At 38.4% G+C, this 15,202-nt stretch overlaps 1 protein-coding gene across 3 annotated transcripts in view; it reads right to left on the bottom strand.

The window, feature by feature from the left end:
* The window catches only part of TRIM71 (tripartite motif containing 71), a 39,100-nt gene that overhangs the window by 4,711 nt on the left and 19,187 nt on the right, over positions 1–15,202 (bottom strand). For all 3 annotated transcript variants that reach the window (XM_072153553.1, XM_072153554.1, XM_072153555.1), the window contains 2 exons: positions 6,595–6,762; positions 1,468–1,602 (listed from right to left, as the gene is read on the bottom strand). In XM_072153553.1, coding sequence (XP_072009654.1) covers positions 1,468–1,602; positions 6,595–6,762 — 303 coding nt within the window. The remainder of the gene's footprint in view (positions 1–1,467; positions 1,603–6,594; positions 6,763–15,202) is intronic.

The raw sequence follows: 15,202 nt of genomic DNA, 5'->3' as shown, positions 1-15,202 counted from the left end.
CACCCCTGCACTCTTTGTGCAGGCTCCATCCACCAGTTATTGGTTCTTTCTTATGTTACGCAGTTGAGTTATTTCAAGAGTTAAAGAAACAAAACCAACTTTATATCTGGATGCATCAGTACCCGCCAATACAAGACTTTGGGAAGAGGTAAAATATCTCCAAGTCCAGGATACTGGACAGATTCACCCAAGATGACCCAAATCTAGATGAACATTGATGAGAATAAGACTAGTGTATAAGTACTGGAATACCTCAGGTGTAATGTATAATGTCACTGTCCAATGATAAAGCTGTGCTCAATCACAGAAAATGTGAGTTTTTATTATTTCAATACAGTAGGAATACTGAACAGTTAAAAAGCAAACAACAAAAAACAAAACTTCTCCCTTCTGTTGTAAGCAAAATCTTTAAAATCCAAATCAGAACCCTCCAGCAGCTTTTAATACTGGGGAAATTCAGCGGTGAAGCTCAATGAGTGTGAATTTCCAGCTTAAAAGGGAAATCAAATTTTACTACCAGGTATATGCCTTCTGAAATGGCCTCTTATATGAAATCTCTCCCTACAATAAGTCTCCTCCAAAGCCATGTGAAAATGAGCAAAGAACAGTCATATTTGCCTGAGAGGAGTTAAGCTTAGAGACGGCAGGGGCGTTGCACATGTGTCTAGGTACTATAGAACCGAAGAATGGACATCTGAAGTGACACACCCTGCAAATACATAAGCAGGCTGGTAGTTGCGAATAGCGCCCTCTCCCTCCACATTTCTTGCACACACCACCTGTTGGAGACCTGCCAGGCTGTAGGACAGCCCTACGGTGACCAAGCCCAGCACCGTGACCACAGCGTGCCCTAGGCCGCAACCGCCAGCCACTCGGGTATTCTGGGTCCAGTTGCCTCCAGGCACCAAGAAAAGCCTAGGCCCCGGTCATATTAAAAGATTAGAATGACATTTTTAAGATCACATCAGGAAATGATCTCCAACGGCGAGATACAGGCAGTTAAAAAAATATCTGGAGCTTGCGTCTCCAACTATTCCCCTGCAGACTAAGCTTGACTCATCTCAGGAAAAATATGACACTTCTCTTCATAATCAAATGACTTGAGGCCAATTGTTTTTTTTATAGGTAAAGGATGAGATTTCACATAAATGAGGGCATTCGGAGAGGGTGGGGGTAGTAGTTTCATGGTACAAATATATGGTGACAAGTTCCCTTTAAAGGACCACACACTTGCAAGACTAGTAGTTCTGGATTGAAAATCCCCCTGCCGCAACTAACATACACAAGTTATGATTAACATACAAAAGTTATGATTAACTACCGTACTAATATTGGCCACATCCAGGAGACAGATTGAATTTAAACAAGATATTTGTTTTTCTATTAAAAAAGTTACAATCAAAATGAAGTGATCGACCCCCAATAATCCACGTAATTATAAACATTATTGGCCAGCGTGTTACTAACCTTCCATAGCAGCTCACATTCCCTCTCCTCGAGAGCCTTTTTGTGTCTGGATGTGACCGCTTTGATCTCAGATTGCGTGACTTTGGCTTTCATCTCAACTTGCTCTGCCAGTGCTTGGGCCTGCTCAAGAGTCAGCTACAGGATGAAATAAGAAACCACATTCACAATTAAAAAAATGCTTTCTGTTACATGCTTCATATCTTTCCTAATGTCACACACCCTGATACCAGCACGGAGGTCACCGTGTTCTCAGGACCCTCTCAAATGTATTACAATCCAGTAAACAGATTTAACCATTTAAGGTGGGGTTGTACAATCTTGCAGTTGATTTCATCACAACATTAAGAGTGAAGTTATTTTTTTGGGTGGAAAAGGATTCATTAAATGCACCCCTTACTATTAAAAGCACACAGTCTTCATCTTGGCAGCCATAACTGTGTGTATGCCAATACAGGGAAGACTGTCCATCACTGCATGAGACTTTACTATGGATTGCTTATGCAAATACGCTTTCCAGGATGGGATAAGGAAAACCTTGCCTCTTAGCTGCCTTGTATGGGGGCTGCCTTACAAGACAGCTAAGAGGCAAGGTTTTCATTTTTACCATCCAGGAAACATTGTATATTTACCAGAATCCCCCAGTGGAGCATTATAGGGGTATTCCCATCTGGGCATTCACATTTAGTCAAATTCATTTGCCACATGTAAAACATTTCTTCAATTGGATGTTATTAAAAAAAAAACGTTCCTGTGTGATGATAATTTCTCCTAAATGTTGCCATGTTGTCACTTAGAAACGAGATTCCTCAGATACGACCACCTCACATTTTGGCAGCAGTGGTCAGACATATACTATTGAGCCCTGCCTGACCACCAGGATTTAGCGTTCATTACCATATCACTACATTTATGAGAAATTATCTTCACACAGGAACATTTTTTTAATATCTAATTGAAGAAATGTTTATATATGGCAGATTAATGAATCTGGATGTGAATACCCAGACGAGAATACCCCTTTAATGGCTAGAAATCTCCTCAAGCCTGCAAGGTGGCCTAAAGTGGTCTCCATAAGGAAAGATTTTAAATTCCTGCTAATTGTCCTGTGCTAGTAACTCAAGTTATGGGAAGTAAATTAGTTTTTTTGTGAAAAGTTTCTGTGCAACTTTTAACTACAATATTAAAATGTTCATTTTGGTCAAGTCCATTGGTTGAACCCTCTCAAAAATTGACATCTTTCTCCTTACATTTAATCCCAAGTAATGGTCTTCGGTGACCACCCGCATGACTCACATATAAAGAGGCACATAGAAAAAAATATTCATGTCTTTATATTAACAATGAAAAATATAAAGAATACAGAGTGTGAAGACCTCTACAAAAAGGTGGATACATACATGTATGTAGATTTATAGCTGATCACAGTCCTTCTATAATGAATACCAGAAAACAAAAAAATAAAAATAATAATAATTATATATACACAAAAAAAAAACCCCTAAAAACTCACAGGTCCAAAGATTCAGGCTATCTACAGATACCAAACCAGATACAGAACCAGAAATGCCATTTTTTAACCTTGTACACAAGCCAAGAAGGTGGGCATTCACATTACAGATTTAGTTTATAGGGCAAGGCCACTGCTATTCCAAATAGAGTATAAAGCTCTCCTTGCTTTTCAGACTGATCAACAGCAACTGGTAAAGGATAGTTTCTTCGTGAACCGGCAGGTATGTACATTGCTTAGATCAACCCCCCCCTCCCCCAATGCAGGCCCTTCCAATTTATCTACATTCTTCTCTGGTTCCCTTCCTTAGTGAGCAACAATGCTTGAAAGGTTACATGGAAGCCTGACTGGGTGGCTGAAGCTGTGACCCCAGATTGGCAGAGCAGTAATAACAATGCTCAGAGCTCTGGTAAGGACCATTTCAAGTAGAAGTAACAGAAGGAGCCCTTAAAGACAAGCATTTATGGCAGGGCTATAAGCCACGGATCTGCAAAGCTTTTTGTTGTGCAGGAAGCAAAGCTGACATCTATGATTGAAAGTTGGTTAAAAATTAAATTGTGACCGAGTGCGAGCAATAAACCCCATTTACATGTGTGAGCTTTTTTTTTTTTTTAATTGGAAAATCTGCATTATAAAAAGAGGTCAGAAAACAAACCCAGTTAAATCTACCACAAATATAGCATCAAATAGAGTGCCAAATGTGAAGGATCTGTGTACAAAAATCCTCATCTGGAAATAAGTTTCTGATATTCTGTGTTTTTAATATTCATAGTATACCACTATGCAAAATGTCCTTCTGAACAGAATAATTTATCATCACAGGGCAAGTGCATTCCTGACCGATTAGAATAGGATAAATAAAAATTAGATTAAAAAAAATGAAATTGTTAAAACATGTATAAACGTTGCACAAACACTTGATAAAGCCCACACAAAAATTACGCTGCCTTGGACCCTACATGGGAAGTGTTGCACAACAATATAGAAATCACAAATAAAATGTGATCATATTTGAAGACGAAAAGTATAAGAAAGTAAAAAAAAAAACCTTTCAAATTACCAAAAAAAAAAAATAAATAAATAAATCTGCGTGTCATCTTAATCATTAAATGGTGGTATTTGGATACAGGGAGGACAGCCACCCACCAGACTTAAGCACATAAAGATCAGGGACTTCAATCCCCCAGCTAGAAGTTACACTAGAAGAAAAGTCAAGATATCCCTCAAAAAAGGTGGATGCAAAGACAAGTTTATGACCTGGTCCTGACAATATATATTCAATGAGAGGTTGGACCTCCAAAATAAGAACTTGATTTAAATAGGGTAGAAATGTATACAACATGCAACATTTCAGTATTCAAGAATTCTAAAAGAAAAAAAAAAAAAGTTCTGTACAGAAACATCTCACATGGAATAATTTCGCTTTTATGCCTTTTCCTTGAAAAAAAAAAATTAAAAAATCCCATATCGATCTAGCCATCAGCCAAGCTATTCCTGCTGTACACCGTTTGACTGACTGAATGAGTAGCATGGTCACGATGAAGCCTTTCCTTTAAATTGGTATGTTTTTCCCAGGTGAAGAAACATTTGCACCAATATGTAACGAGGTGGCACAAATTATTAACTACTTGCCATTTTCATGTCTTATCTGGTGGTCATTCTTTCCTACATAATGTGGCACAGGCTTCATCTCAATGAATTCATCTGCCATAGGAGGACAAAAGTTTTTGTGTGTCCTAATGACCCTTCTGTGCAACCAGCTTTCTGACCCTTTGATGTTGAGCGATAACAGAATTACTTCCTCTGTGTATGGCTAATGAGCTACCCCTCCAGCACCCTACACAAAAGTTATTTAAAAAAAAGCCACTATACCCACCATTCACCATGGGCGGCCTATGGGCAGGCAGAGGTGGAAGGTGCCTAATTACCTCATTTACTGCATCCTTTTCAAATTCATGTTTACCCTAAATGGATTTTCTTTCAGCTTCAGGAAAGAAAAGGGGAAAAAAACCCATTGCTGGTCTAACAGTGGCCTTTATCTCTACTGTGTGACCTAATGCTAATGGACAGAATAGATCACAGATGGCATGAACTTTTTTTTTTTTTTTCTTTACTGTACTCCAGGGATAGGAGGATTGTCATGAAGATCCAAGGATGTAACTTACAACCAATTAAATTATACACACTCAACCATCTTCTATAAAAGAGTAACGGGCTAGGACTTTTTTTTTTTTTAAGGAGTCAATTTTAATTAATTCAAGAAAGTTGCCTGGTTTCGAATTATTAAGTACCATATTTTTCAGACTATATGGCACACAAAAAAAATCCTTTGATCCTTTGCCTTATAGTCCAGTGCGCCTTATATATGAATCGTACTTACAGACAACAGCTGCCTTGAACTGTGCACAGGTCTGCCACCTGCTGGTCATACATCCTTATAATCAAATGCGCCTTATAGTCCAGTGCGCCTTATAAATGAACCTAGACATTTTAGCAGGCATTTATTGATGGTGCGCCTTATACTCCAGTGCGCCTTACAGTCCGAAAAATACTGTACATTTAATGTCACTTAATATTAGAGGTTGGTCACTTCATGACCTCATGTTTTTTGTAATGTGTAATTGTGGGGGGCAGGGTAATTTACCAATATACAACGGTTAAAAGTTCTAAAGTGAAGCATCCTGTCTTTTACATCATCGGCCAAGCCTTCATAAAATGGGCACCCATGAAGGGTCATATGATTTTTATCTGTCCATGAAAAATAGTCCTGCTGGGATATGATAGTATTCATGAATGATTAAGGTCCTGGAAGGGAGATTGCTCTATGACGGATAGAGATCGCATGGCCCTCTATCAGCGAATGTCTGGCTGATGAGGTAAAACACAGGAGGCTTCACTTTACATATCAAGTGGAACAGAGCTTTTAATAGACGTGTATAGGTAAAAATTACCATATCTTGACCCCACACATTACAAAAACATGTGGAAAAGTGGCCAACCATTTAAGTTCATGTAAGGCCACACTAGGGAAAGAGCTTTCTGTTCAAAAGTAATGGTCTAAGTTTAAAAACTTCTAAAAATTTTATATCTATAATTTTTTTTAAATAACAGCTACCTCTATTTGCTCAATTTTTTTTTAAATCATATAAGGACAGAATATACGAGAGGTCTCCTCTATTGTGCTTAAGTAGAAAAAAAAAGAACCCCCCCCCCCCCAAATAACATTCTTTGAAGGTTTGGTGGGAGAAAAAAAAAAAAAAAAAGCCATGTGTTCATATACCCAATTGTGATAATTCTCTGACTGAAGTGGCCGGGCTGTTTTACAGGTTTTTCTCATTTAGAGTGCTAAGGCACTTAGTCACAGTCACGTACACATATGGCTCACCAAGACAGCCAGGTTTGCCCCCCTTTTTTTTTTAATATGAATTTTGATCAAGAAATAAAGTTAGGTAATAAGATCTCATTTACTCCATGTACTCCTGTAACTAAAATAGTTGTCCAATCCTTACAAAGAAAGTTTATGAAAACAAGGAGATATTTTATGTATTGAAGATTATGAATTTACAGGTTTTATACCACAAGGTTATATATCAGAATTACAATTATTAACATTTGTTTACCTGGATAGCTTGGCGTCCTTGCTGAGCATCTGCCAATAGCTGGATGGTAAGTGCCCTTGAATCCTGAAGAGCATCTTGGAGATAAACAAAGCTGTGCCCAGCATGACGTCCCATAGTGCACTCACGACAGATCGGCGTAGAGCAAGTATCACAGTAGAAATGCAGGACCTAGGGTATAGCAAATAAACAAAAAATAAATAAAAAACTTTGCCAGGGAGATACAATTATTGGTCATTAGCAGATATTAGCAGATAGGCTCAATTACTTTAATTTAGAGAAAAATCAATAAAGCCACACACATATAAATAAGACCACAACAACCTTGTATACATATTGGCTACTCAACTTCAAGAAACCAGAATCGGAACATTCGTAACAGTCGTAATACTTTTGAGTTTCAGAGGTTTTTCTAACCAAATAAATCGTGTAGTAAAGGGGCACCTTACTTATTCACTGTCACTTCAATTTTAATATTTACAACAAGACTGTACTCGAGCACAGCAGGAAAGGTCTGCTCATCTTAAACCGACCCACCCAGACAACAATATTCTAAATGGATGGTCATTTGCTTTGTTTCAAGATAGGACTAAGAAGGACAGACAAGTAGGTTGGCAGCAAAATGGAAACTAATTTGATCATTCCTGATCTCTTAAACCCATCTCCCTTTTACTCAGAAATGTGATGGGTAAAAGAGGTTCTTTATCTACATTGGATTAATAATTTTAAAAGGAACTGGTCACATATACATTTACCCCACTAAATTACCAGCACCCTCAGGTAGGGTATGAAACGTCGTCCTCCAAATCTCATCAGGCCTGGGGTTCTGTGTGCTACAGAACCTGAGAAACAAGGAGAGAGAGATGCAGCAGTATGGAATTGAATTTTTATCTGTAATTTGAATTCCAACCATGAATTTATCCTTACTATATCCCCTGTTCTGTAGCACACAGAAACACAAGACAATTCTAGAAAGGATACCTTACTAGGGGACTAGTAGTTTAAAATCCGAGGTAAAAATCTGGTGACTGACTCTCCTTAAGGACATATATTACAACTTTACATAATATAGATTGTTGACAAGACTACAGTAGTTTATCCTGCTTGTAGGGAAGAAAACTTCTGCATCCATCACCAAAACATATATAAAAGATTTGATCAAATCAAGCACATTAGACCCTCCATACACCCTATGAAGTCATTACAATATCTCTTTGTAGAAGACAAATGGAAGGCTATGTAATAGATGGTTAACGTGAGCTCAACAGAAGAGATGACTATATGTTCTAATAGGGTACATAAGTTATATTATGACATCCATATGCTCTAAATGGGTTTATACTGTAAAAATGGTTGCTTTTGAGAATTACTTTCAACAGAGCCATTTATTTGGTTTAACTTTTAGCTGGAACACAGCTGATTCAGAGACATATTGGCCTTCACCAATGCCAGATGTAATAACTATAAAGAATTATTGATCATTCTGTAAAGTTAGGCAATGCAGAATACTAAATGAAACTAATACACTAAACACAAAAAGAAAAATATTCACTTTAAAAAAGGTGGCCACAATTTGTGTAAGGGTCAGTTTGAAGGAAACTCGAGAAATCAGTATTTGCCATTCTTGTTGTTTTTTTCAAAATAAATAGATAAGTAAAACCACTATGTCACCAAACAGGAAAAGCATTTAACAACAGAGGAAATTCCTGGGTGGCACAAGCTCTGGCTGCTTTTTTGTCCATCTGCTCCCTCAGGAGGGGGGAGCTGATGGATATGTCCCCGGGAAACATGTGGCAATCAATCAACATGTGATGAATGGTCACTAGAGTTAAGCCCTGACCTGACGCTATGACCTCTCTTGCATCACTAAAGTGTTTTAATCCACCCCTCTTTCCAGCATGATCTAGATAGCCATGGGCTAAATAGGAAAGAGAAGAAGCCAAAGGGTATCATATCTTGGCTTCACATGTGGACACTAACAAAGGAGCATTACTTGGCACAACAAAAAGTCTAAACCCAATGAAACATATGCACAATGGCAACTTTGTTACTGTATTCATTCAAGAATAATGATCAAATGGTACTATATCCAGGTAATGGAGAAAATCGCCCAATACCATTATAAACACTAGACAATAAAGAAAGGTTAATAATCTAGCAAAGATCTACAGGCAGTCATCGACATAAGAACACTTACAGATGGATTTCCAGATGCTGAGAAGTTAAACTTTAGGCCCCAAGATCCAATGATAATCAGTAAGAATTATTAAAGGTGACAAAAGGTTCCCAAGACAATCCAAAATTTAGAAAATCCAATTGTCACAGGGTCAGAAATAAAAGTTACTGACAAAATATACCTGTTCCGAGTTGCATACAAATTCATCTTGAGTACAAACCTAAATAAAATATCCTGTACATAACCCAGGGATTGCCTACTATATGAGAATTAAAGCAGAGGTAACCCATTTCTTTTTAAAGGTTTTCTTCCTATTATAGTCCAGTTATCTGAAACATTCAATAACCTTGTACCAATTGGGTAACATTGACTCTGGATTACATGAATTTATATTTTTACTGGAATAAATCACAAGTTCACCAAGGTAAACTGTTTTATTTAGCTAGATACAGGGTCACTGGGCAGCATTACTGGTGTGCGCGCAACCAAAAGAAATACAATCCAACACTTCAAGTCAGTTGTGAATCTGAACTATTAAAAAAGGATCTCAATAATAGACAAACATACATAAAAAGATCTTTATACAGCTTATGGGTGCCAAATGTGGTTGCCCTGTACGGAGCAATCTTTACATAAAAGGCTAACTTCATGGAAGCCATGATTTCCACCGCACCTCAAACCCCCCCCCCCCCAACCCATTGTCCGGCAATCACTGCTCCCATCTTCGTACTGTTAGCCTCCTGGGCCTTCTGGAAGTAGGGCAGATTCCAAAAAGTCAGGGTCTCCATTGCAACCTGCATATAGCTGTTTCACTGGATCTCTTCTCCAAAGATCTAGATCTGTGGGGGGCAAAGTAAAACCTTTGCATAGCCATTGGAATTATGGCCCGGGATATCTATAAATTATACACCTGGCTTATCAATCTAGGAGTTAGTTAAAACCCAAAATTACTAATACTGTATAGAGAGCCCCATTTGTTTTGTATTGAATACCAGTACTTTATCTACAATTAAAGTATATAGTGGGTGCTACATGTAGAACATACAAGCATCAAATAGGATTTTATAGCCATTCTGCAATCCTTGCCATGTCTATAGCACTTAAAGCTTGCCAATACACTCTTGCCATATTCAACATACATAACAAAAGGTTTTTACCATAGGGATTTCCCCATCATCTGTCACTTTTTTTTTTGACAACAGCATTACTGGTCTTTCAGAAAAAAAAGAACCGAACACAGGGTCAGATAGAGATTGACACGAGTAGGAAGGTCAAAGGTTGTAGCAGTTTTAAATCATCAATGGGCCCAGCTGCTGCAAAAAACACAAGAAACCATCCTGAATATGTAAGAAGTCTTCATTCTATCCTGCACACTTCTGGCTAATGCTGCAGGGGTAAACTTTAGGTCAGTTGTCATTAGACTAAAAAGGAAAAATGTCCCATAAAGTGGTACAATCTTTGTTTCATAAAGTTAGCAGTCCTGTCCATTTCTTGACAAAAACAAATAAACTAGTTTCTTCCCCAACTTTAAAAGCATAAGGGGGTGGGGCATTAAGGTGCTTGGTCACAACAATATATAACCTCAAATTATGGAAATTATATTAGCATTAAAATATTATACAACCAAGAAATTCTGCAATTTCAATCTTTGCCAGTTTTCAAATAACACGTTTGGTAGCACAAGCTTCCCAATTTTTTGTGTTAGCAAGAAATACACCCAAATCCTCCACATTTATCATGGCTAACTTCATAAAGTCCAAACAAATCATTACCCTTAATGGTAGTAATACAAATATGTTGGGGAAAAATTATTAGACTGGCATTTTAAATGCCAGTCTCAATTGTCCCACGACAGAGCACTGCACACTGAATAAACTACGAGGCTCCAGCCACTCCAGACAGAATCTGACAGGTATGAACAGTTTAGACCAGGTTTGGAGTTCAGGGAAATATGATGGGTCAGGCGAAAAAAAATAAAAAATTACAACTCGTCTAGATAGTAAAAGTTCCTTGATGTCGCTAACGATTTAAAGCTTGATCAGAGACCATTCTGATCACTAGCAGTCAAACCCTCAAAAATGGAGATTTTAAAAATGTTTAAAAAAACTTAAAAAGACTTATTATTTAGGCAGCTGCATAAATTTGAATAGTGATGGCATTTTTAAAGACTCCTTAAATATTCAATTCCATAGAATATGAAGTGGTGCCACCAGGAGGTACAATTTGTTCTACAGATAAATTACTCACATGACTAAATGGACAAAATAAGAAATGTTAGGTTTCTAAAAGACAGGAAAACTTACTGCAACAAAAGGAAAAAGCTGTATCTCGAGTTGAAATTTTAGCTTAAAAGTTTAGCTTTAAACTACAGGGATGACACATTAAGAGGATGTGCCAATAAGATTAATGGTTGCCAGGCTCCAGGGTGTCATCACGTGCCCCGCAGCTGGAAGGCTACACGAGCCGCAATGATACAAAGGACCTCATTGTCTTATTATAAAAAGTAGCAAGTGTCTTAAGAAACAAACATGAAACTTGGAACGCAAACAGGATGAGGCCTCCCAAACGTTTTCTTTTCAAATAATTGCCTGGACAGCTGGTTTTAAAAGGGAGAGAGAATCTTTATGCTAATAGAAAGCTGCATAATGGAGTCATGTATAAATACTAAGAGTCCACATTAGTACAGCACAAAAATTGCACCAGAGGAACGGTTCTCAAAGAGGTGAAAACACTGTCTCTACAAAATGACATTGGTGTCATTATGGGAGGCATAACAAAATTAAGTCTACATTGCGGACACAAAACAAATACTACACAACATCTAAAAGGGCATTCTGTTTTTTTTTCTATTTGCTTTTGTGCATATACTTAAAGTTCACACACAATAAGATCCATTATTTCATGAACCTGTAATACTCTAAAATTAGGGGAGTAAAATCTGTTAATTAAAATGGGGGAAAAAAAAAAAAAAAAAAGTGTAGAATATTCACTAGAAGGCCAAATCCACACTTTCCATATACTATTAAAAGAACACCTCACACCTATAGCTACGAAAAGGTTAAAACTAACAAGTCTCTCCCTGGGAGGGGGGAATTACTGTCAGACTAGTCTTTGGGTTAAAAGAATTTCTTGTTACCATTCTAAGCTTCCCCTGACATCCCCTTGTCTGCATATTTAAGATCTAGGCTAACAAATCCCCATTTGTTCCTGTATACGCTTCATTTATACTTGCGCTCCAGAATCCAATCCCCTTCTCTCTTCTGAAAACAATCGCCATTCCTTTGAAGGATCCCAATCCCTTCAGTGCCAAAAACATTTCCCTCTCTTCTCTGTACTGATTTAATGCACAATAAAGCAATTGACTCAATGGAAAAAATAAATCTGTTAGCAAAATGTGAGATTCCAGCTAAAAATCAGTAATTGATAAAATGTCAATATTAGTCATAAGACTCATAACTTGATTGTTATCTACGAGTTGACTTTACTGAGAAAATAAGAAAATATCTGAAATAGAAAATACAGTACTCAAACTGCTCCAATTGCAAAAACAAAACTTTAAGTAGCAGTTTACTTGTAAATCTTTTTTCTGCAAGGTTTTGCCTATTAAAGAAAGTTAAGGGATTAAATCAGATTTTAATCCCCTAGTCTTGTTTACACAAAGATACATTTTTGACCCCTTACTGTGCAATTTTACTTCTGAGCCAAAACGGCAATAAAACTATCACTCAGTGATGGTCAGTGTAAAATCAGTGTGGGTGGGGACTCTAAGCAAAAACTTCATGATTGTCCTAGGACAGTGATGGCGAACCTTTTGGAGACAGAGTGCCCAAGCTACAACCAAAACCCACTTATATGTCACAAAGTGCCAACATGATCAAAGAACTTGATCCTGCTGTATTGGCATCCTGAGTTCACCAATACAATAGAAAGATCATTGAGAAATTTGGATTGTAGCTTCCCTCCAGGGTCCCCTGAAGAGGAAGAATTGGGGGACCCAGAGCAGGAGCTCCAATGACAATCCATCTCAATCCACACCTTCTTGCTCCTCCTGTAGTCCTGGCAGCCAAGGATGTCGCTTTAAAACAACGCTGAGTTTGGCACATTCTGGGCTGTACTGTATCATAGGAGAAAGCCTTGTTCCTAGCTGGCAAACTCTGTGTTGGGTGAAGGCCTGGGTGCCCACAGAAAGGGCTCCGAGTGCCACCTCTGGCACCAGTGCCATAGGTTCGCCACCACTGTCCTAGGAGATGCTGTGTGCTGACAATGCGCTTAAATGATTAGGGTACAGTGTTTATCTACACTTTTATTTAGCTTCTAAAGAGTGTACTAGTATCTGACACATTAAAGAGAGAGGAGACAGATCAGAGTCAATGACACACTGAGCTCTCCTGCCTTAGCCAAATCAAAAAGTCAGCGCTGCTATGTAACCCTCTCCCCTGGGATAGAGAACTTATCTAGTTTGTAGAGCAAGACAGATGCCACTTTGAACTCTCCACGCTGCTAGAAGCACAGCTAATCCAGGAAGTGCCTGTGTCTGTAGTGTGCAGCCTGCTTCCTACCCCTCCAATGCAAGATACGCTAGAAGAATTTTCCAACCAAAGTCAGAAAATTACAAATTTTGGATTCCCTGGATCCAACCATAAAACTCCAAGACTGCTAGACACCGGTTGGAATTATATCTGGGAGATGCTGTATTTTTGTGAATATTGAATGTATTATTTTGTTATCCTGAGTAGATTTAAGAATCTTGTCTTTGTGGGAAAACTCCTTTAACCCCTTAACGCTCTGTGCCGTAGCTCTACGGCGCAGAGGTATAGGGGATGTATGAAGAGGGCTCATGGGCCGAGTCCTTTTCATACAAAGGTGGGGGTTTTTGCATTTTGCAGAAACCCCCCACCGCTAATAACTGCGGTCGGTGCTTGCACCGATCACGGCTATTTACCCTCTCAACGCCGCCGGCAAAGTCGCTGGCGGCGTTTAAAAGAAGGCCATCTTTATTACGATCACCGCGCCCCCCGAACGTCATCGGGGGGGCGGCGATCGGTTACCATGGTAGCCTCGGGTCTTTTGACACGAGGCTACATGGCTTATGCAGGTTCGTTACAATGAGCCAGTGGCTCATTGTAATGTAGGACCTGCAAAAATGCCATATATTGCAATACAGAAGTATTGCAGTATATGGTAGGAGCGATCTGACCATCTAGGGTTAATGTACCCTAGATGGTCTAAAAAATAGTGGAAGAAAAAAAAAAGTAAAAAATAAAAAAAATGTATAAAATATTAAAAATTCAAATCACCCCCCTTTCCCTAAAACGGATATAAAACATAACAACCAGTAAAAATCAAACATATTAGGTATCGCCGCGTCCCAAAATGCCCGATCAAAATATAAAAACGGTTACGGGCGGCGGTGACCTCCGAGGCGGGAAATGGTGCCCAAATGTCCGAAATGCGACTTATACACCTTTTTACATAACATAAAAAAATGAAATAAAAAAAAAGATCAAAATGTCGCACAGAGCTCAAAATGGTAGCATTGAAAACGTTGCCTCATTTCGCAAAAAATTACCCCTCACACATCTCCGTGCGCCAAAGTATGAAAAAGTTATTAGCGTCAGAAGATGGCAAAACATTTTTTCTCTTTTTTGTACACATTCGTTTAATTTTTGAAAATGTATCAAAACACAATAAAACCTATATAAATTTGGTATCACCGCGATCGCACCGAACCAAAGAATAAAGTAGGCGTGTTATTTGGAGCGAAGAGTGAAAGTCGTAAAAACTGAGCCCACAAGAACGTGACGCACGTGCGTTTTTTTTTCAATTTTTCCACATTTGGAATTTTTTTTCAGCTTCGCAGTACACGGCATGTTAAAATAAATAACATTACGGGAAAGTAAAATTTGTTACGCACAAAATAAGCCCCCACACAGGTCTGTACACGTAAAAATGAAAAAGTTATGGATTTTTGAAGTTGGAGAGCGAGAAATGAGCCGAAAAACCCTGCGTCCTTAAGGGGTTAAGGATTTTGTGAGACTTGATAATTTGCCGTCATGCATCTAACTAGTGTTCCTTTCAAATAGGAAACAAAAATAAATAGAATTCAAAAGAATGTGAATCTGTAAGCTCATGACTGAATTCCCCAGATCTCGTCTGAACCCTTTTAAGGGAAAAAGGTTTTGTACAAGATAGGTTCCATAGGTTTGTTCTTAAGTTGAATTTGTATGCAAGTCGGCAAAAAAATTTTTGCCCCAGTGACAAAGTTTCAAATTTTTTTGCTGTAATTGGACCAAGGATTATCAATAAAGCTTCATTACAGACACATTACAGCTGATCATTGCAGCCTGGGACTAAAGTAAAGCATCCAGAGGTCACAGGGGTCCGTCCAAGTTGGGTGTCCTTAAGTAGGGGGACCACCTGTACTGGACAAAAGAT

The sequence above is a fragment of the Engystomops pustulosus genome, chromosome 5, assembly GCF_040894005.1.
Source record: "Engystomops pustulosus chromosome 5, aEngPut4.maternal, whole genome shotgun sequence".
In the NCBI taxonomy this organism is placed as follows: Eukaryota; Metazoa; Chordata; class Amphibia; order Anura; family Leptodactylidae; genus Engystomops; species Engystomops pustulosus.
The sequence above is the reverse complement of the archived record's forward strand: the minus strand, read 5'-3'. Positions and strand labels throughout refer to the sequence as shown.